This window comes from Neomonachus schauinslandi, chromosome 7, assembly GCF_002201575.2.
Source record: "Neomonachus schauinslandi chromosome 7, ASM220157v2, whole genome shotgun sequence".
NCBI lineage: Eukaryota > Metazoa > Chordata > Mammalia > Carnivora > Phocidae > Neomonachus > Neomonachus schauinslandi.
The window spans coordinates 35,917,605-35,940,829 of NC_058409.1; the positions used below are offsets into that span (position 1 = coordinate 35,917,605).

At 44.0% G+C, this 23,225-nt stretch overlaps 1 protein-coding gene across 3 annotated transcripts in view; it reads left to right on the forward strand.

The window, feature by feature from the left end:
- Positions 1-6,132: 6,132 nt before the first annotated feature.
- The window catches only part of SH3RF2 (SH3 domain containing ring finger 2), a 128,015-nt gene continuing 110,922 nt past the window's right edge, over positions 6,133-23,225 (forward strand). Inside the window, exons 1-2 of one of the 3 annotated variants that reach the window (XM_044916757.1) lie at positions 6,133-6,223; positions 7,363-7,848. In XM_044916757.1, the coding sequence (XP_044772692.1) occupies positions 7,471-7,848 (378 nt within the window). In that variant the 5' untranslated portion in view covers positions 6,133-6,223; positions 7,363-7,470. Of the gene's footprint in view, positions 6,224-7,109; positions 7,142-7,362; positions 7,849-23,225 lie in introns of those variants that run through there. The other 2 variants (XM_021702047.2, XM_021702046.2) reach the window with 2 other exon arrangements.

The window sequence follows — 23,225 nt, forward strand, 5'->3', positions numbered from 1 at the left end:
TTATGAATGTCCTTCATGTCATTAAACATACATCTCTACTATCATTTTTGATAGTTGTATAGTATTTGTGTATGTGTGTATATATATATACATACATACATATATATCTCACTGTTTATTTACCTACTCTGTTGTTGTTGAACATTAAGAATGTTTTTAACATTTTACTATTATAAGTAATTATATGAGGAACATGGTTGGGTATGTATCTGTGACATTAGTGTAAGTTTCTAGTAGTATTGCAGGGTCAAAGGGTAGGGACATATTTGCAAGGTTTTGAATATATAGTTTTTACTGGTTTCCATTTCTTTTTTTATTTTTTTAACTTTTTATTTTGAAATAATTATAAACACAAGAAGTTGCAAAAATGGTAGAGAAATCCCTTACATCCTGTAACCAGCTTCCCCCCTTCCCCCCAACATCTTATATATATTACAGTATAAACACTAGGAAATTGACATTAGCACAATACAATTAAGTTACTACAGACTTTACTTGGATTTGACCAGCTGAATTATTTTTTAAGCTGAATTACTTTTTAAATATTAATAGAATAGTAAGATGCATTCTTACTTTCCTACTTTCTCTGCTCACACAGCTGCCTTTAGAATTCCTTTCTAATCTTGTAGAGGAAAGAATAAAATTATGTTTAGTAGATTATTGTCTTCTGTTGAAAATGAAGAGGAGGAAATCCAAGTAAGAGTCCCTCACACAGATGCACAGGTGGTGAACCACCATTTATGGCACAGGAAATGGTAGGGTTCTGCCCTTCTTTAGGTTCTTCACAGTCATTATAACTCCTTTATGATAAACTAGAACAGAGTTTCCCAAAGCCTGGGATGCCCCCAACACAAAATGGTTATCATAGACTCACACAGTAAGAAAGTTACCACTTTTTCCTTCACTCCTCTGATTACATCAAGGAGAAAGCCTCAGTACATGTCTATGGTAAACAGCATAAAGATTGGATGCAAATGACTGAAGTTAGGGATACGTTGCGTTAGAGCATCTTGGTCCATAAAGAACTGACCAACTACATGGTCTGGTATGTTCTTTGGGTTTAGTCTGGATTAGAGAAGATGGCTCTTGGTTCTCTTATGGGATCTGCTTGCAAAAAAGAAGAAACATAAGAAGAATCCTCCATCTATTAAGCATTTATTGTATGCATCATTTCATTGACTCCTTGGAACAAATCAACAAAATAGGTCCTATTAGTAACCTCATTTTATACATAAGGAATTCAAGGAACAGAGGAATGTAGTAATTTGCCCCAGTTTTCCATCCAGTGACTGGCAGAGCTGAGATTCAAACCAGGTCTATTGGACTTTAAAACCATGCACTTGAGTGCTGGTTTCTCATTAAACTTGAGGACCATAAGACATTTCTAGAAAACGTGGGATGGAGTTATCCTTGCAGGGGGTTTGGGTCACTTTACTGTGGGTCTAGTGATTGTATACCAATATCCTGAAGTACACTCATCACCTACAAACATCTTCCTGATTGGAGAGGAAATTTCATAGTCAACTTCATTCCGGGTCTGCATCTTTCAAAGAAGGAAAGAATGTCTGATAGCCATTCAACCCCTGCCATTCCACTTTCCTTCATTTTTCCACTATTGGAAAGTTTCCCACTTTCCTCCAATCATTCCTCTTCTTGAATAGTTCCAAAAGTTTCCCAGTATCATTAGAAAACCAAATCAGAGAGGCAAATTTAGTATCAGAGAAACATTAAAGTGAAGTTTCAATTATGTATTTAAAACATTTCCAAATTTATACTAGGTACTGAGGAAAGAGAGCAAAGAAATACAAAACTTGGCCTCTGCCAACAAGAGTCCTACATCAAGAAAGTCTTCATGACCGCTTCAGTTACAATGCTTTAGATTTCCAATTACTTGAATCCCTTTGGTGGATTTATGGATTGTTTTACAAATGATTAGCTTTAGGGCAAAGATCCTGAGACCACCAAAGGGTTAAGAGCCAGTCAAATAAAAATAGCACAATTCTAAAATTATAATTCCAAAGAATAAGTAAATTTGATTGACAAAAAATTGCACACTTGTTTTGTGACCCAATTTTAAACTTGAAAGAAACTATCTTAGCCTGAAACAAAAGCTTGCTTGCTTTCTTGCTTGCTTGCTTGCTTGCTTGCTTGAAGGTAATTTATGTGAGAGCAAGGGTTAGGGATAGAGGAATGATACAGAGAATGAGGAAGAGACAACACAAGGGTACATTACTGCATTAGGCACTCAATAGTTGAATGGTACTCATCCCACAGAACCTTATGAAGAACCTTATGAAATCTCAGGACTGCCTACTCCAAAAGATGAAATGAGGAAGTGTTTTACAGATTTCCCATTAGTAAAGAATCTATACTTCTGGATCATGCACATGTGAGTGTGGAGCACGCTCCCACGGTTATCCCATATTGCTGGAGGCAAGAGATACATGACAGGGTCCCGAGGAAGGATACCACCACATAGCATACACCTGAATCTGGCAGAATTTCTTTCTAAGAAATTTAGCCTAGGAGATGAGGCTATGGACGTTCGAAGTGGCACCCAAGAGGTGTCCAAGGTAAAAACATTATCAACAGTTTGGGGGTGGGGGAGGCACTGGCTGGCTCAGTCCACAGAGCATGGGACTCTTGATCTCAGGGTTGTGAGTTCACATCCCATGTTAGGCATAGGGCCTACTCAAAAAACAAAAACAAAAACCAGTTTGGTGTACATATGCCCAGACACGGTTTTTTAAGAACATCATTCATTCACTAGTAAACCATTCAAAAACATTTAGTAAGCATCAGTCACATGCCAGTCACTGTTTTAGGTTTAAGGGAAAGAGCAGTGACAAGACACATAAGTGCCTTGCTTTTCTTGGAGCTTGTCTGTTTGGGGAATCACGCATTAAATCATTATAACATAATTACTGAATTATGGTTGTGATAACTGCTATGAAGGACAAGTGTAGGATGATAAACTTTTTAATCATGAGAGTCAAGGAAGGCTTCCCTGAGGAAGTGGCATTTAAACTAAAACTTGCAAGGGGGGCGTAAAAAAAGCAAAGGGTGGGGGAGAGTAACTAGGAAGAGAGGAAGAGGAAGAGTGTCACTAGAAAATGTTGCAGACAGAAAGAAGAGCATGAACAAATACCTTCTGGTGGAAAAACAAACTGTCCTGAGTCAAGAGAGAAAGCCAGTGGGACTGGTGTGGGTGGGTGAAGGGGAGATGTGCAGTAAGCTGAGGCAGGAGAGGTAGGCAGGAGCCAGATTATGTTAGGCCTGGTAAATCAGAAAAGGGATTTGGATTTTATCTAAGGTCAATAGGAACCTACTGAAGAGTTGTGAAAAGGGGAACAATATGATCAGATTTAGGGTTTTGTTTTTGTTTTGTTTTGTTGTACATAAATGGAGATGTACTTGTAAATACAAGAAGCAGAAACTCATAAACATCACACAGGTATTGAAAAAGTACAGTCTGCAATCATTATGTCCCAGTACAGATATAAACAGGAGGGTTGATGGGGTGGGAGCAGTGGAGGTGGTGCCCTGAGCCTGGACTCTGGCGAGGCATGCATAGTTCACCTTTTTGTTTATTTTTGAGGACTACTTGTTCATCTGATTTGACGCCAAGGTAGCATTTGGGTAAGCCAGGATGAAATCCCCATTTAAAACTCCCCCCTCCCCCTGGGTTTTTCAAAAGCTTCAAAAGTTTCTACCAAGACTAACCTCATATGTTGGTGTTGGGGACCACCTACAGGGTGTGAATTAAGAGGTACTAAAAGACCACTCTGGCTCAGTGTAAACTTTCTCTGTCTTTCACTTTCTGCCTAAGATTCTACCGTCACATTTCTGTTCTGCTGAATCTTCAACTGCCAGATATGGAGTGCAGAGCAGCCTACTGGATCTATGCTGCCTTCCTGGAATGGGACTGGGTTTTTGAGTTTTGTTGGGGATGGGAAGGTTTGAAGCTATTTGAGACCACTGGCCAAGCAATGGCATGGAGGTGCATGAGACTGGGCAGTTTATATCGTATTGTTTTAGGTTGGCTCTGAGATCAACTGGTGTGTGGATATGGACATATGTATAAATGTGTATGGGTTTATACAATAAAGATATATGGGTATATTCATGGCATGTACATGACTTTATAATGTGGGAAGCAATAATGGAAAGGAACACAGGCCCTGGGACTGGGCCAGCCTGGGTTCAGAGCAGAAGCTTTGTAATCCTAGGAAAGTTATGACACTTACCTTATTGGGTGGTTGGGAGGATTTAATAAGATAATCTGTTTCAAGTCTTAGCACGGGTCCGTGGCATACAGTAAGTGCTTCATAAATGTTACTCTCAACGGTTATGTGTGTGTCTTTTTGCAAGTATGTGTGTGCGTGTGCATGTGGTGCAGATTTGGGCATCTAAGGGAGATAGAGTGTGTTTAAGAACAAGAGAGGGGAGGAGGGAGAGTGTTGCCCACCCCTGCAGCAAGAGTTCTGGCAGTGGAGGAGACCTTTCTAGAGGGTGAGGGGACTGCAGGGCAGCTCACAGAGGAGAGGGCTCAGCTTTACCAAGTGGGAAAAAGAGTAAGGGACCACAAAGGGCCTCAGACTACTGGAAGCTTCCTGATGAGCATAGAATTTATAAAAGTAGAAATTAATCGAAGGAGACAGGCAACAGAGTGGATTTGATGTTGTTGAAGCCCAAAAACCCTTCATAAAAGAGAGCTAAAAAAGAGTTAAAAATGGTTTCTGAAATTGACATGTACTCAAATCAGGTCTCTGCTCAGAGGACAGATGACTTCATCTGCCCCATCCTAAAGCTCTCCCCTGTTGTGAGCTCCATGCATCTTTGCTTTTTCAGAAATAACATGGAAGAACTTTCTAAAACATGTAATCTACCACCATCTGTTCTCGGGCCTCTTGGTCCCCTCTTAAGATTTTCCCGTGGAGTTGTAGCTAAGTACTTTCTGCATCATAAAGAATTGTCATCCTTAAGTTGAGAGAGGAGATACAGTAAAAAAAAGAACACCAGTTTCTAGTCCCAGTTCTGCCCCTAACTTACTGGGCAACTTCAAGGAAGCGCTTGATCTTTCTGGGCACAGCTGCCTCATTTGCAAAAGAAGTTGATTGGTCATCTTGGGTCATTATCTTTTGACTTCCTGCCATCCCTGATGAGGTTTACCTCCCTTCAACCATCGCTCCTCCCCTTAAAGCTGTATCACCTTAGGACACGGTAGTACAGAGCACGGAACACCTGTCTCTTGTTAGCTGTGGCTCCTGGAGTGAGTTATTTGACTTCCCTGTGTCTCAATTTCTTTCCTCCTCTGCAAATGAGGGTAAAGAAGAGTGTAGTGTATTACGGGCTTGCTAAAAGGATCAAATGAGTTAATACAGGTAAAGTAGAACAGTGCTTAGCGCAGATAAGGGCTACTCTGGGGTTAAGTAATATTATTGCGATTATTTACTTTATTGAATACCTATGTAATTTTACATGAAATGTTTATTGATAAATCAAGACATGAAAGTGTAAGTATTATTTGGGGCTATGAAAAGATTCCAGTAGGCCCTGGACAGGGAGAGAGGCTGGAACCATTCCTTTTTCAAAGCCCTTCTGTGCTTTGAGTTTTCAAAGATGTGTTTGTACTACCATGATATGACTTTTTTTTTTGTTTAAAGAGATTGAGCAAAAAGATCACTAAAGTCTGTCTCAAATCTACAAATTCAAGGATTGACTATGTTTTTTAAGGAGCAGTACTCTTTAGGTGCCTGGCTTATCTTTGTTATAGCTACCGTTAGTATGTTTGACCTTTTCAGCAAGTCCTTATAAAGGTTCAAAATAAACACAGTCACCTTGGCATGTGTATAACTGAGCATGTTTCAACTTCTGGGAAAGGAGACAAAATGAGAAAAGTGAAAATATAAACTATAAATATTTAGCCTTAGGGGCTGGCTTGTATTTTGTCCCTTATAATCTTTTCCCAGAAATCGACTCAGTTACATGGAGGAAAGATCAGTAGCAGAGAATGAACTGAGAGAAAAGCGCTGCAGGCTGGCCAGGCAGTGAAAGCGTTAACAGGGCTGAGTAAGGCGATCCTTGAAATGAGTAAGACTCAGAGTTGTTAAAGTTTTCAAAGCGCAGCGGCGGCTCTTGGGGAAAGGGAAGCGAGTAGGAGGGCTCCTGGCCAAGCAGAGGATCGTGCTGAGCTGAACTCAGCTGGGGTTACAAGCTCAAGGTTAGTGTCCCCCCACACATCTCCGCAGAGCTAACGTCTTTGGAGAGTAGTCTCAGGAAGGCAAGGCGCCACCTCTCATCCTGGTGTGTCAGGTCCACTTGGCTTACTGGGGGGGGGCCATCCGCCCTCCGGCCAAACCTCCGGGGCTGCTCTGCATAGTTTTGGCACTTGTGAGGGACGGGTGACCTCTTCCCGGGAGACTTCTCTCAACTGGAGACTTCTTTTCAGACGTCTACAAGGAAACTGTTTCTGGAATAAGGATGTTTTCAGACATACACAGGCACACGCACACAACACCTGTATGCACTGCTCCATCTTGATTTTTGCAGGTTGTGACCACAATCTAGAATTCCTATCTGTTTCAGGTGAAACTGAGAACACTTGTCAGAGTAACTAAACAGGCTGTGTGACTTCATCTTGTGGGAGGAATATTGTCTCTGAGGCTAGAATAATCAGGGAAGAAAAGGAAGGGAGGGGAGGAAGGTAGAAAGGGGAGAAGAGAGGGAGGGAGAGAAGGAGGGGAAAAAAAGCTTCCAGGCATCCTGGCCTGTAGTTAAGGCAAACAATCTTTGAAAATGGGTTTCTCATAGAAATTTTTCTTGTACATTGCTAGAACAAAATAATGGGGGAGGATGCACAGTGAAGGAAATAATTCTACATCTGCATGAGGTTCAGATAAACGTGTCTATGTGAACCTGTCTGCTTGTGCTGCAGATAACAGATAAACCTAGGGGAAGAAGGCCTAGACAGCTTCACAGAAATTGCATTCTGAGGAGGCCTTGATTTGAGAACTGAAACCGATTGTCCGGAGGGGAAAAGGAGCCCCTTTGAGCCCTAGCTGGGAGAGAGGAGTGCGAATGCCACTTCAGCGGGCCAGTTTCGTCTGTTTGCTCTTGCTTGCACACAGAGAAGCAATGAGTAAGTCGTCAGTCACCATGCTGAATGCTCCCTCAGATCCTCCAGCAGCCAAGAGTTGAGCCTTCTACCTGCTAGCACTGAATCAGAATGAGTCATTTGAAACTTGGGTGCTGGAACAAAGTACTTGCAAACTGCCTTATGAGACACTGCCTCCATGTAGGTGGGATATACCTCTCAGAGCAGTCACATTTTTTTCCTCTCTCCCTTTCTCATTCAAACAGGCAAGACTTCTGACGCTCCCCAAAGAGACTGGATTTGCCTGCTTGGCTCAGCTCACCCTACAATGCGGACTTTGCCCCTCCAGGTCAGGACTGGAGTTTTAAAATAAAATGGATGATTTGACGTTACTTGATCTTCTGGAGTGCCCCATGTGCTTTGAAAAGCTTGATGTCACAGCCAAAGTCCTCCCTTGCCAGCACACCTTCTGCAAACCATGTCTCCAGAGGATTTTCAGGGCCCACAAGGAGCTGAGGTGCCCCGAATGCAGGACCCTGGTGTTTTGCAGCATCGAGGCACTGCCGGCCAACCTGCTGCTCGTGCGTCTTCTAGATGGTGTGCGCTCGGGGCAGAGCTCAGGAAGAGGGGGCTCCCTCCTCAGGCCTGGCGTGCTGACCCCGCAGGACAGCAGGAAAAGCAGGACTAACCCCAGAGGTCTGCAGTCCAGCCCTTTCCGGCTGGTGCCTAATATCAGAATCCACATGGACGGGGTAAGAAAGATCTTATTTGTTCGTATCATGTCCATTTGGAGGTTGGATTTGTGTATACCAGCAGCTGGAAGTATTTTCCTGTAGTTATGTTTCAAAGAGTGCTGCCACTGATTTCCCCGGAGATGAGTTTCTGTGGGCAGTGATCATTTTACTGAAACCTGGTGGAATCCTGAGCCTATCTCATCCATCCAGGAATTCGTAGAATTGTGAAAGTCTCCTAGGCTCCCCCTGCTTCTTGTCGAGAAGATAGTAGCACAAAGAAAGCCTTCGTGATTATTTTTCATCTTTCACTTCTGCTGTTTGCGTCCCAACCAGTGCATGGGAAATGCACGGAGGAGGGGAAAAAGAGAGAAAACATACCCGGCTGCCTTTTGCTTTTGAGATCTTTGAGAAGTTAGGTGTCAGGTTTTGTTTTAATTTTACCCAACTCCATCTTCCCACCCCCAGTCCTAAAGCACTAGTGTGACAGTGCTCATTCATGATCCGTTCGAAGCTGTCAAGATACTTGAGCACCCGAAGACTGTGCGGGAGGAAAGCGTTATCTGTGGGTGGACGGCTTGATAGGAAGGCTGGGCTGTGAAGTCCAACACGTGTACAGGAGCCCTGCAGATGTCTTACTTTACAAAATGAATCAAAGGTACATAAAATGCCCCTCCGCGGCTGCCACGACCACAAGGGCCCAGGAGTGGCGCACAGGAGATCCTAGTCATGCTCTTGGTGTTTGGATAATGCGAATCACTCTGTCCAGCCATGTGAATGGATCCTGAGGACTTTATCTGACCTGGCTGCGAGCCTTTTGTGGGAAGCTGTGTTCAGGGCACATCTCGAGAGGAGGACGCAGTCCCTGGGGGTCCAGCAGGATTATGTGCGCTGTCACCCCAGCGGGATTATGTGCACTGACACCCCAGTGTGTCAAAGTAGACAGAGAAAGCTGTGACCTGAGTCGCTGGCATACTTAGGAAGTCAAGGCTGCATTCTGTGAAGTCTCACCTAATTTAGCTAACAGCTTTAAAGCTACCAGCAGAGTCCCCCAACTCCATTGTGAAGAGTAACAGTGGGTGGGAGGGTCTTCTGCGGATTCCTTCCCGCAAAGGAGAATAGGCTTATGATGTGCATTCAGGACACTCTTCTAAAATGTTCCTTTCAATGGCTCACCCCTCCTTCTGTTCAGTGCACCTCCAGGCTGCCCAGGACAGTAGGGGAATGTGGAACCGGTGGAAAATGAGAGCGGGAAGAAGCGGGCATTGGTGTGATTTCTTCACTGCAGACTTTTTATCGCCATTGTGCTCGTGTGTGTGACCACATTCCAGAAAAGGGCTTGGCGCCCTTCTTTCAGGCTTCCTGTTAGCCCAAGGTCTAGTCATCAATCAGAATCCACAGGCCTGGAAAAGGCCGGGTGGGGGTAGGGCAGCAAACTTCTCTCAAGTGCCCTGTTTGGAGAGAATAGGGCTCTATCTGAGGTCAGCAAATCCTCGTTTGAATTTCTAAGACCCAGCAACCTCCCCCTCCCCCACTCAGCAAAGTCTGACTTGCCTCCAGGTGGAGTGTCTTCACTCACTACTAAGAAAGTGTTGCCAGACTGGGAGGAGGCCAGTCCCTAACATCTTTGAATGTTTTTGTTCAGGTTTTTATCTTTTTTGATGTGGCTGTGTTAAGAAAAGGTAGCAACGAAATGTATCCACGGCTACCAAGTTTTCGAACTGTAGAAGATTCCAGGCGCCTCCTGGCATAGGGAGCTGTGGGACCGAGAGGTGGTGATATGTAAGAGACAGCCGGTAAGATACTGCATGTCCCTGGAACCCTTTCACAAGGACTTGTAACACCAGACAAAGGCGCCAGTGACGGGGTCGTGCCCATCATCCAAGCCACACTGGAACAAGTCCTTGTCAGGAGGCTGCAACACAGAAGCGGGCTGTGGAGGGCCACCGCTTTCAGGCAGGCCCTGCCTTCATAAAGACATTCCGCCAGAGAGCAGAGCTGGTGGCCTCCCCCAACCACCCCCGTTCCCTTCGTTTTCTGAGGCATCCTTACTTGCAGTGGCTCATCTCATCCCTTTTGCCTTCCCTCCATGGGGCTGTGAGGAAACTGTTCCTGGATGTTAGTATGGCTGCCATTCTGCAGCCTGTCTCCGCTTCCAAGAACGTGGCCGTCTGTCCTGTAAGGGCACAAGCAGGCATGCATCCCTCAGCTAAGAGAACCGAGTATTGCCTGGGCTGCCGCACTGGCCTAAGAGTTAGAGGAGGCCCTCGCATCCTCAGGCAGATCCTCACCAAGTTACTTGCCCTCCCTGCCTCCTCACTTTACCCAATGTAGTCAGCAGCTAGTAATACTTGCTACCCACCTTCCCCCAGGATAGTGTGAAAACTATCTTTGCAACACTCTCTAGGTGCCTTAGAAAACACATGCCTTGTAAATGCAGAGCATCATCATCATCATTAATTTAAACCTGCTATATGACTTCGGACAAGCCACTTAAGTTTGCTGGGTCTCAATTTAAAATTCTATAAAATCGGAAAATATATTGTAAAAACAGAGAGCCATTGTGAGGCTTAACTAATTAGTGTTTACATAGCACTTTGAGATCCTTAGATGAAAGGCATTTGGAAGATCATTATCATAGTAAACATTGTTATTGACTGTTTATTGTGCCCTGCCATGCACAAGGAATTCCACAAAACACAGAAGGACTGATAGCCCTCGCAGGAGAGTGTAATAGGTATTATTATTGAACTTGAGTCTGGGATGAGTCCAGCCCAGGATAATACTAAGTATAAAGGACTCCCCTAAGAGGGCATAAATAACCTGTTGTCGCAGGGTACCATTTTGTAAAACACCTCTTCCAGAGGCCATGATGTTAACCTGACACTCTGAAAGAGTTCACTTAACTTCCTGTGAGTTTGTGAAGCCCAAAGTCTGTTCTGCTCACCTAGGCTCATCTAATAAACGAGCTCATCGGGATTTTCTGGTGGCTCAAAGAGGCCTGGCGCTTCTCATGCCAGCCAGTATGCCAGGTGGAACCAGTTGTCACACTTCATGGTGCCAGCCCAAGAGAGAAAAAACAGTCCATTGTGCCTACTTGTCTAAAACCCTCCCAAGCCGATTGGGTAAAAAGAAAACTTGAGAAGTGGCTGTAGGTTTCTACAGCATGCAGTTACTTCAAACCAACAGGCGAGATCAGCAGAGTCTTGGACAGCCACTGGCTGTGCAGACCCCACTCGTTCTTACTGCTTCCCTCACTGCAGTCAGGCCAAAGGAACTTCGCAAGCCTTCAAGAAGATAACAGCCTCCTGAATAGTTGAGCTCGCTTCCTCCTCACTGTGTGAATTTTTAGAAATTAAGACAGGCAGGAAAGCAGTGAAGCTTGCAAGCTGAGGTTTGAAAAATAAAAGAATTCAAATCCCACTACCGCTGCTCCATAGTTGTATACTTTGGGTGAGCCCCTTAAACCTCAGGGCCTCAATTCCCCATCCGCGAATTGAAGATAATAGTAGTGCCTACTTCAGAGGGTTGCTGGGAGAAATAAATGAGATGATTCATGTCAATTAGCTCTTAGCACGGGGACTGGCTCCTACTCAGTAAATGTTAGCTGGTATTGTTATTGAAGTGACTCAGTACTTCTCACTCTAAATTGCACGCCCTCTTTCACCCGCTTGTTAATGGAGTGTCACCCAAAGATGGTCCCGGGTACCCTGATTTCTGGCCTGTTTGCTTTTTCTCCACATGATCCATGGCTATGATTCAGATGTGTGATTCTTCCCAGCTTGCACTGGCTTGGCCGCCCACTTCCAAGACCCTTAAGGAGCTAGGAGCTGATTCCAGAAGAAAACTTGATAGCAACCTTCACTTCCCCAAATAACAAGCTCAAATGAACACCTCATGTAGGTCAAGAACCTTCCACTCCACGTCTGTGATTCTTCTGTAACTTCTCTAGTTTTCCTTTCTCCTGACTCTATCCCCAACACAAATGTGTCTAGCCCCAGGTCTTGCAGGGCCGGACTTTCTCCCTTCTTTGTTACACATCATGCCAACCACACACATTTCTGTCTCACTTGCCCCAGCTCAGCGAAAACACACCTGCCACCTCCAGCACACAGACCAGGTGGCTGTGTCCTAGAAACTTCTTCAGCTGGTGTTGCAAGCACGTGAGGGGGCTAGAAATCAGGTCAGAAAACACATGAGGGACTTGAGGCTGAGTAGAAACCAGAAAGTATCCATCTCCTTTTCTGGGTCTCAGCTGCTGTGTCTGTGACAGAGACAGTGGTTTCTGCAAAATTTGCAAGGGGCCTAAAACTATCCCAAGCTCCTGAAAACAGCAAGCAGGTGCCACTTGGGTCAGCAAGGACCGCATGTGACAGGTGGAGGAAGACATAAAGGCAGGAGCTGAGGTGGAGAAGTCAGGAGGCCCAGATGGTTCTCCACCTTCACACACATTTGCAAATCTTTTTAAAAACCATATGGCGCCAAATTGGCTCTGCCCCCAACCTCTCTCTGTGTACATCCTTCCTAGTTACAATCCCTTCCCTTTTATTACTTACCATAATGTTAAGGATATGTCATCAGATGGAGCTGGGTTTGTGCTGGGATTCAATTATTTGCCTTAGGCAGGTCACTTAACCTCTCTTACCCCTGGTTTCCATATTTGTATAATGGAGATAATAATGGTGTGCCTCTATCATGAGGCTATTGTAAGATTAAAATGAGATAATGTATGTCAAAAGCTGAGTACAAATGCCTGGCACATCACAGATGCTGATAAATGTTAGCAACAGAAGATAACAAAACAGTAACAGTGGAGGAGAGAGCCTGCTGGCATGGGATTTGGAGTTCTTCACACCCACACATAACCATGCAGAGACTTCCATTAAGAAATGAAGCAAAGGGGATAGCGAAAGGAAAGGGAGTTTTAAGAAGACAAGACTATAGTGATGGAAAATGATGGTTCTGAGTGGTTGCTAGAGATTATGGTGTGAGAGAGGATGTGACTAGAAAGGGTCATGAGGGAGTTTTCTCGAGTCAGGGAACTGTTCTGTACGCCGACGGTGGTGGCAGTTATAGGGGTCCAGGTGTCTGTTAAAATTCACAGGCATATATACCAGGAGGAAAAAAAAAAAAAAGTCTGTTTTACTGTCTGATGATGTTTAAAATATTTTTAAAACAGAAAGGGAGCTCTTGTACACTTCTTATAGTCTCTGCCTGATTTCACCTAGCCCAGTCTGATTTCCTTTCATCTCTTCATGTACTGGGTCAGTGCTGTTTTTGAGGAGGACTTTGCCATCATTTGAATGGCCAGGGTAATTCCTACAGATGGGCTCCTCTCTGTTTTAGCGAGCCATCCTATCACCTCTTTCAGTTTTCTCACCAGTTTAAGCTGTCTGGCCAAAGTGTTGGCCAAACACAGCAGCTCCACGCCCCTAGGGTGGCCAAGGCAGAGGGCTGGGGCAGCAGGCTCTCCTGATGCAACCTCGGTTATCCACCACTCAGGGCAGGTCACCTAAGGGATTAGCCAACACCCTATTTTTGTGTTGTTTTCCTTTCCTCTTAGGAAAGGTTGCCTGCCCACACGTCCCTTCATAGGATAAAGAGAGATTACGAGAGCGGGAGGGAGAGTGCTTGTTCAGCCCTTTTACTCCTCATCCCTCCCATTGCAGACGCCACTACATAGCTTTGGGCTGACCTGGGACCAGCTCAAATACAGCTCTCCTCGCTTTCCTTGTCTTCTCCCTTTCTTTCTCATTTTTTTTTAAAAAACATGCATACATATTAGAGCAGTCTTTCACGAGGCGTATTCTACAAACTATGGATGGATGTTCCTTAAAGCTCCGGGGCCAGACAAACCCAAGCTTAAAACAGAGCTAAGGAGGGGCGCCTGGGTGGCTCAGTTGGTTAAGCGTCTGCCTTTGGCTCAGGTCATGATCCCAGGGTCCTGGGATCGAGCCCCGCATTGGGCTCCCTGCTCAAGTGGGGAGTCTGCTTCTCCCTCTCCTGCTGCCCCTCCTCCCCCACTCATTTTCTTTCTCTCTCTCTTAAATAAAATTTTTACCAAAAAAATAAAAGAGCTAAACATTTTTTCCTTTGCAGCAGCATTGTCAGAACTTTTAGCATGCTGATGAAGTGTGAATCTCTAAGCAGAAAACTATAATAAGAAATGTTTCCCAAATTTCTTTGACAGTGGCATGCCCCTCTCCTCCCTTTTATTAATACCTTGAATAATATTAATTGTCCATGCAACAAATTTGGGGAAATGTCTCATACTAATGCAAAGGCAGCTGAACCCACAAAGAGAACCTGATATTGTAGTTAGAGACTCCTGCCTCATTCCAAGAAGAGTTTTAGGCAAGTTCTTGCCATTAGAAGATATTTTTGGAATACTGTTTGAAACTCACTATCACCACCCTCTATGTTTATTTAGCTCCTATCAGTGTCCAGCTATAAGCACTATGGGAACACAGCAAAGTTAAGATTCTCACCTTCCCAGTGCTTATTGTGGCAAAACCAACTAGTCAGTATACATGTATATGTATTTTGATTGGCCAAGCTTCATTTCCCTCAAACTGAACCACCTGGTGGTTCTGGTGGCAAAACCAACTAGTCAGTATACATGTATATACACATATGTGTATATATATATACACACACATATGTGATACACACACACACACACACATATCCCTGACTCAAAGATATTACCCATTAGAAGATGTGTTATCATTTTAGTTATAGCACTTAAGGAAAAAGGAAGCTACCATGTTGGATATTCACTGTAAGATACATCCAATTTTAGAAATGTTACGATATGAGAAAAGGAGCATCTTACTTATTGTCTGATTCCATTTATATAAAATTCTAGAAATGGCAAAACTATATAGTGATTTGGGGGGGGTAATGCAAATGTTTTATGTGATGGCGTATAGGTTTGCCTAAATTTATCAAACTATACAGTTAAGAGTAGTGCATTTTTTCTCTATAAATTATAACTCAGTAAGGTCAGTTAAGACAAGGAGGTCTTAGACTCAAGAGTGATGATTTATTAAAATGTCAGGCAATGAGGTGGTTCAGTTTGAGGGAAATGAAGCTTGGCCAATCAAAAGAAACTTCCTAGAAAAAACAGGTGTTTTAATGGTTAGGAAGGACATGGTCAGGGGGTGAAAAGGCAGCATCTATCCTGGGCACGTGGGTGCTAGGAAAGGCAGGACAGGACAGGAATATCTGGAGTAGAATCAAAGTTGGAGGAGAGGGAGAAGGAAACAGATGCAGAACAGGCCAGGTGACTGGATACCTAGCCTCAAACCACCCCTGGGAAGACACATGTCAGGTGCTCTGTATGATATAGTCTCTCCACAGCCACACTGGTTCCGTGTCATCTCGTGGCCCATGGACTGTATCTGCCTAATGGAGTCAGTGCAGCCAAACAATGCTCCAAGTGGATGGCTGAGCTCACCGGGCAAGTGAGGAGCAGTCTCCACTTCACTGGCAGACAAAGCCATTTTTTCCCCATTGGAATGGTTGGGATACCCGATAACCCTAGCATGTAGGACTGCCAGCTGGTGCATACAAAGTAAGGGGTAGAACACAGGCAAGGAAAGAAAGACAAGTCCATCTGTCATGAGCAGCTTCCTGCAGCTTGGGTCTCTGTGGCAGCCCCAGGGTCATACCGCTCCAGATCCCCAGCTCAGAAGCCAGGACGTTCAACAGAATGCTCCTAAGTGCCTGCTCTGTACCAGGCTCTGTCTTCAAAGCTCACACGGTTGCAGCCTCATACCACAGATGCTCATGGGCTCAGACTCCAGGACTCAAATAATAGCTGAGTTCACCTCCGATCGCTGTCTTTTCTCCAAGCTTTTATCCAAGCACAAGGAGAACGGGCAACTTCTTTGGTCTCTCAGTACTGTGCTCAGAGCACCCAGCCCACAGCCTGGCCCATATTAGGAACCCCCAAATGTCTTGTAAATGAATGAACAAATAAATGAGTACCTTCATGTCTGTGGTTGACTTCATGTTATCATGGAATAACTCCTGAGGATGCAGGAATGAACTCTTCATGAATCAACCATTAGAGAGCTATGTGAGGAATGAGCAGCACATTATATTGGGCCTAACATCAGACAGTAACTGAAATCTTCTAGATGTAAATCACCTTATTAAATACCTTTTTGGGTGACAGCACTCTCTGGAAAACACAGTGGGCCAAGTTCAAAACCACTTAGTTCATGAACTGCTAACCTACTAAGAACATAGGAAATGCCACTCCACGTATGGCTAAACTTTGCGTCAGATAGCACAAATTTTATACGTTCCTTTGATCTTGGGAGAAACGTTATCTTGAGTTAATTGACACTTAGTCACAGGGATACCAATGACAGAAAGGAAGAGGCTGTGAAAGAATCTGCCAGCAGAGTTATGAGCTGCATTGACCTGGGTTCCAGTATGAAAGGAAGGCAGCATTCCGTGGGGACATGGCCTGTACCTTTTGTGCTGCCAAACCTACATCACACACGTATGTAAAAGATACATAAGATTTACCACTTCAATCATTTTAGGTATGCAGCTTGGTAGCATTAATGCATTTACAGTGTTGTGCAACTGTCACCACTGTTCATCTCCAGAACTTTTTCAACATTCCATACTGAAGCTCTTCCAGTTAAGCAAGAACTCTCCATTGCCCAAAGTACATATGTGTGTGTATGTATATGTGTGTGTGTGTGTGTGTATATTTTAAAACTTCTTTCTGAATAAGAGAATAGGCATTTTAGTATTGTTTTTAAAATATGTATTCCAATTTTCTGCTACTTCTGATCTTAGTCTTCCAATAAGATAAGTAAATAAGTAAATTGTGATTCAAAACAACGGCTCTCAACTCATGTCCTGACTGTGTGCCTCTGGGCAAGTTACTGAGCGACTCTGAGAATCATCGCTATAAAAGGGAAACAGAAAGCTCACCTCCTCAGGTTACTGGGGGGGAGGATTTAACAAGGTGATACCTGTAAAGTGCTTAGCCAGGGTCTGGACAAAGTAAGCTCCTAGTAAAGGTTAACTGTCTGCTTGCACTCCCTTCTAAAGTACTACCACACTTACTGCATTTGGACTGCTATTTTCCGCGTTGTAGACATGGAGTGACAGCGATCAGGGTCTCATTTGGAGGATAAATCAAGATATTTTGTGTAAAGTTCTTAACACGGGGCATGACACACAGTAAACCCAGTGACAATGAATGTGAGGCACTGTTGCTGTTATTTCCCATTCATTCAACAGGTATGTATAGAATGCTTTTTATGAATAAGACCTTTGCTGGGCTCTAGTGATGAACAAAAATCAATAAGATATGATCCTTGCTCCCAAAGAGCTTATGGTCTTTCAAGAGAGACACGTGAACTAAAAATTATGATGCAGTTAATAAATCTTAAAGGACTTACTGTGGGTCAGACACTGGGTGAAGTACTTAAACGAAATCTCACTGAACACATTCTACAAGCCCCTGAGAGCTGTTGTTGTCTCTACTTTCACATAAGAGATTTGCGCTCAATTTATGTTCATATGAGACAACAAAATGGGAGAAAATGGTTACAGATAAAAATTTACAGCATCCTCTATTTGTGTTTGGGGCAGTTATGGAGGTTGCAGATGGTCTGATTGCTGATCACCCAAGCATTCACAGAAACCCACGATGCTGAGGATTGCAACCCTCAGAATAATTGAGAGGCACATACTTTGGGTGGTGAGTTCTGGCATCATGGTCTTGATACTGCTGGTTTTGGACACTGTGCCTTTCAACCACCATCCACGTGTGCAGCATGGAAAGCCAAGAGAAGAGGTGAGAGAACTTGGACCATTCACTGTTACTCTTCCTTGAGAGGCTCATGGGAAAACTTTAGCCTGGAGATCAGGAGAAATAAGGAATATACTCCTGGGGTGCCTCAAATAGATCACCCCAGCCCAGGGGTTCAGCCAGACTGCCAGTGTTAGAGAAGGCAATAATGAAACTGTCCACCAGTCAGAAAACTGGCCCACGTGGCCACTCCTACCCATCCTTAGGTCTCAGAGTCTCAATGTAACCTTCACTCCTCTGGGAAGTCAGCCCTCTTTCCAAATCCTAATCTGGCCATAGGTTCCTCCTCAGCTTCCCAGAGGCCCCAGTGCTGTCCTCTATCTCCCACAGCACGCATCAGACGGTATAGCATTTTCCACTCACTTCTCTCTCCTACTGAACTATAAGCTCCAGAAGGTTAAGGAGGTGTTTTGTCTCCTCTGTACCTAGCAGACTGGCTGAAATGCAAACAGCATTCAGTAAATATTTAAATCCTGAATGTATGCTGCTTGCCATGTTGCACGAAACTGCAGTTAGATTCAGCAGCTTCATGGCTGAAGAGCTCCTGATGTCTTCCCCTGAGGCTAGAGGGAAAGGGGATATACCAGCCATTTTGTCCCCCAGATCCTTTCCAGCCCCTGTCTTGTTGACAAGGGTGTTTCTTGATGTCAAGCCAGGTGTGTTAGGAATGGCACGTAGGTGCTTGCAGGGGATTCAGAGGTAATTGGGAGGTGAAAAAAGAAGTCAAACCAGAATGGAGCCAGAGAGAACACCAACTGCCTGACGTGCCACAACCCTCTGAGCAAGCTGCCCTGGATTTGCAGAATTAAGGATGATATTGGTACACACATAGAAGTATTTTAATTGGTTGCCAAGGCAATGCAGCAGAATCAGTGGGCATGGGGCAAGAATAGAACTCTGCAGAGCTGTGTTCAGGAGGGGTGTTTGTGATACTAACAAGCTGTGTGGATCTGAGAAAGGCAAGGCTGCACTGAATCTCATTTGGGACTTTTGCTTAATAAACAGGAATGGCAGAGAAAAGGAGGGACAGAAGAAAAAACTTCCCTTCCTGGCTTTCTAGAGAAGCAGGAAGGACAATCTTCTGAATTTCAAGTTTCTCCTTGGGTTGGTAAATTCCCATACATGAAGGAAATCCAAGTAGACTGGTTCCATGCTTGAAGGCAGGGGGAGTAGGGTGAGTGAAGAATGGAAGGAGATGGCCATGTTCTCTTCCTCCTGAGAAATCATAGAAAGATTCAGGACACAGGAGCCTGCATTTGAATAGAAAGGACATTGCCCATCTTCTTTTATATTAGAAAAGAATTTCTGATTAAACATACATCTTTTTATTGTTTTGGTTTTATTTTCTGAAGATTTTGAAACACTAGGATTTTTTTTTTCATTGTCGTAAAATTCTGCAGTTGAGACATGTTCTGGGTTTCCTAGCTTCCCCGTTCTAGTGGCTATGCCAAGGCCCAGCGAATCAAGTAGACTTCATCCTATGGAGTGCTTGTCCTGATTGCTGGGGCAAGGAGGGAGGGACCAGGAAGGAGAGCAGCCAGAGAGGAGGTGGACATGTTTATCAGTCAGCACCTTAGCCAACGGCCTTCATGTAGTTCACACCAGGTGCCAGACGCTGTGCAAGATAACCATGGTTTTCCTTGAATTCTCCTAACAACTGTGGAGTCTGTGGTATTTTCCCACTTTAGAAAAGTGGCTAGGAAGTGTCAGAACCAGGATGTGAACCAGGTCTGCCTGCATCCAAGGACTGGGCTCTTAACCAGATCAGTCCAGGTGACCAAGACAAGCACGGTGGTTCCCTTGGAGCTCCACAGAGCTCTGCACTATCTGCCATTGCTGGTTGGTACCTGTTGGCACCAACACTACAATTCTGATGTTGCTGATAAGCTTCCAGACCATAATATCATCTGTGGCCAACCCATTTCCATGTTAATGATGTGCTATGTCTTAACTGGGTGCCACTTGGTCAGAAATTTAAGGTTTTAAGTAGTAGCAATGAGTTTAGGTGAATAGGGAAATGAGACGGGGGAGTGGAGTCAGAGAAAAGAGGAGGGTAGAGAAGAGAAAGGCAGAAAAGTTTGCATCTGTGATCTACGCTGGGGTAACAGAAACCAGGGAGGGACAAGGAGGAAAGGGAGGCAAGCTGATCAAGTGGCCAAGTGCACAAGGGCAGAATACTTGGGGAGATAACGTTATCAGGAGTTAGAACAAGCTCTGACCCCAAACTGGTCTGCTTTGCCTAGAAATGTAAACAGAGTCAGAACGAAATATTTATGTTCCATTCCTTTTGGAAACCTGTCATCTGGACAAGCAAAATGGTCCATTATAGGTGGGGACAAAAAGAGCCTGAAATTCAGGAAAGTCAGCTTCTAATCCTGCCTTAGCCGAAAACCAACCATGTGACATGAAATGTATCTGAGTGCTTAATAGATGTTAGCAGTTACTGTAGTTACAGGAAAAGTCCCAGATTCTCTGAACCTCCAGACTCTAACATCTCAAATGTAAAATTTGTCCTTTTTGTATTTTACAGAATACACAAATGATGCACAAGAATTTGGATTTATGTTTTTCAGAAATAAAGGTTTTTGGAAAAGTAGGTACCAGTTTTGAGCCCTTAGAGCCTTCAAGGGACTGTGCTAAATACTTTACCTGCAAAAGCTTTTAAATCCACAGAGCAACACTGTTTTACAGATAAGGAAACTGAGGTTCAGGAATACTTGAGTAGCTTGCCCAAAGTTACTCCTATAGACTGACTCCAAGCCCACATTCTTGACCACTCTTGACATTATGCTGGTTAATCTTGCAGCAACACTAGCTCTGCCTCTCTTATGCAAAGAGTATGTATAGCACATACCTTCTTTAATGTATTAACGTGGCATTTGTAAATTTCTCTCAAGTCCTGTCCTTTATAAATCTTGTCATCCCAGAACTACGTAATACCGACCACATGTGCAGGGATTGAGCGAGTCTTCTAATTCCTTTGTATTCTATGTCTAAAAGAGATCTTAAATAGCCTCCAAGCCAGCCATCCACCTCTCCTGTGCTTCAGTCCTCTCGGACTTGCCACATAACTGGTGCATTTAAATCTCCAGTGTGGGGGAGTTTTCTGTGCCTGAACATACTCTATTCCCTCCACCTCTGGGCAACAGTATTAGAAAAGTCTTCCTGAAATTGAGCCAACAAAACACACCTGTCCTTTCTTTCCATGAGTGATTATAGGTTGTTGAAGGCAACTAAAAGAGGTGCAGTTTATTTTTATTTCTTATTTTCTCCAGGCTGAAATACTTCACTTAGTTCATCTGGTAAACTGGTTTTAAGTATTCTTAACCCAGGGGGTGAGATTGAGGAATAAGAGCAGGGGCTCTGAAGTCGAATAGTTAATAAAAATCCCAGTTCGACCTCTTGTTAGCTGTGCGACCTTAGGCAAGTCATTTAATCTCCCTGAGCCCTGATCTCTCCCTCTGAGAATGGGGTAACATTACCTGCCACATACATTGGCTCTGAGGATTAAATGAGATATTACAGGTGACACACTCAAGGACTGGTCCATACATGCATACTTAATACATGTGAATGATTTTTGTTATTCTTCCCTATTATCATTGCCAGTCTCTCTGCATAGGTACCCATCTTATTTCGCTGAGGGCACCTGGTCCAGGGTCCAGTTGCTTTCTGTTTAAACCATGCACAAATAAGCATTACAGAGTTTTGTCATATGAAAGATCTCTGAAGTATCTATACACTGGGTTTCAGGTGGCTTCAGGAAGAATTGCCACACTCCTAGAGAATCTCTCTTGGGATCTCTTCCTGGTAAAGAACCTCTAGGTATAACAAGCCTTGCTAAAACAACACTTTAGCAGGAATGTTATTCTTTTTTCTTTTTTTTAAAGATTTTATTTATTTATTTATTTATTTGAGAGAGAGAGAATAAGAGAGAGAAAGCACATGAGAGGGGGGAAGGTCAGAGGGAGAAGCAGACTCCCCGCCGAGCAGGGAGCCCGATGCGGGACTCGATCCCGGGACTCCAGGATCATGACCTGAGCCGAAGGCAGTGGCTTAACCAACTGAGCCACCCAGGTGCCCGCAGGAATGTTATTCTTGAAAACACCAGAGAAAATACCTTTCCTTTGGCTCTAAGTTTTGGCGGGCACAGTTAACATTTCTGTGGGGGCATGGTAGGTTACTGGCATAAAATAAACTCAATAAAAGGAAGATATTTTGCATTGCAATAGTAATACCACTAGTATTCATTCATTATGTAAACATATATTGTTTACTAGGTACCAGATACTAAACTAGGCACTACAATATAACCATAAACAAGATAGACATATAATGTACACTCTCCTAGAATAGATAAAAAGAACCAAAAACCCCATGGTCTTAGTTGGGTTCCCCCAGAATCAGACCCTGTCATGAAGATTGAGTGCTTGTAGATTATTTGAGAGGTATAATGACATTGGCAGGAGAGTGGGGATATAAGGGATGGTGGCTAGTAAAGGTGTGTTATAAAGCTAGTTACCACAGGGGGTGACTGGAGCTTCATCCTTTAGGAAAGCTCTGGGAAGAAGCTCAGAATTATCCTGGCCAAGAAGTGAAAGATCTGGGGTATTTATACCCATATATATCTGTCAGTCATTGGTTAAGAGCTGCCCCAAGGAACAAAGTAGATTCTAGAAGCTCAAGGGAAGGCTTCCTACAAAATTGTAGGTGTGGGCTATTGGAAGTAAAGCTGGATTGCACAGAAGTGGTAAAAGTATCTGAAAAAATGTGGGTTGAGTACCATCTGCATCATGCATACACACTGAATTACCAAAATAATGACAAAATATGATAAAGCTTGCTCTATAAACTAACTCTACACAAAGGTTTGAAATAGAGGATAAAAGGGAAGGTTTCTGACCAGAGTAGTCAAAGAATGCCTTGCTAAGAGGAGGCATTTTTGCTGAGACCTGAAGGATGAGAGGAAGACAGTTCAGTGAAGAGCAGAGAACTGGGTTGCAGCTCTGGAGAACATCCTGAGCCCTGTTCCCAGAGGGCAGAGGGAGCCTAGAGTCTGGGGAACTGACTAGAGACCCAGATGACTGCGGGGGGGGGGGGGGTAGCAGTAAGGTGAGCAGTATGAAAAAAGGCTTCAGGGGAAGGTCTAGAGGGACCAAGGTGCCATGGTGATGAAAGGAGATTGGATCCTACTTGTAATGAGAAAGATCCAAGACTAGAGCTGACATGACTTTCAGTTTAATATATACTTTGGCTCCTGTGTGAGAGATTAATATCTGGGGGGCAAGGATGGAAGTAGAAGATCAATTCTAGTCTTCTGGCTGGGGGGCCTGGACTAAGATGGTGGCAGTGATGGAGAGAAGTGGATGGATACATGAGCAAATCTGAGAGCAGAAACATGAGAACCTCCTGCAATTTGGCCTCTTAATGTGTCACTCACCTTCACTGTGCTAAGCACTTCCATTTAACTCTTGTAACCTCTGCATGAGGTATTACTTTCATCCCCATTTTACAGGTGAGAAGACTTAGGTTCAGGAAGATTAACTTGCTGAAG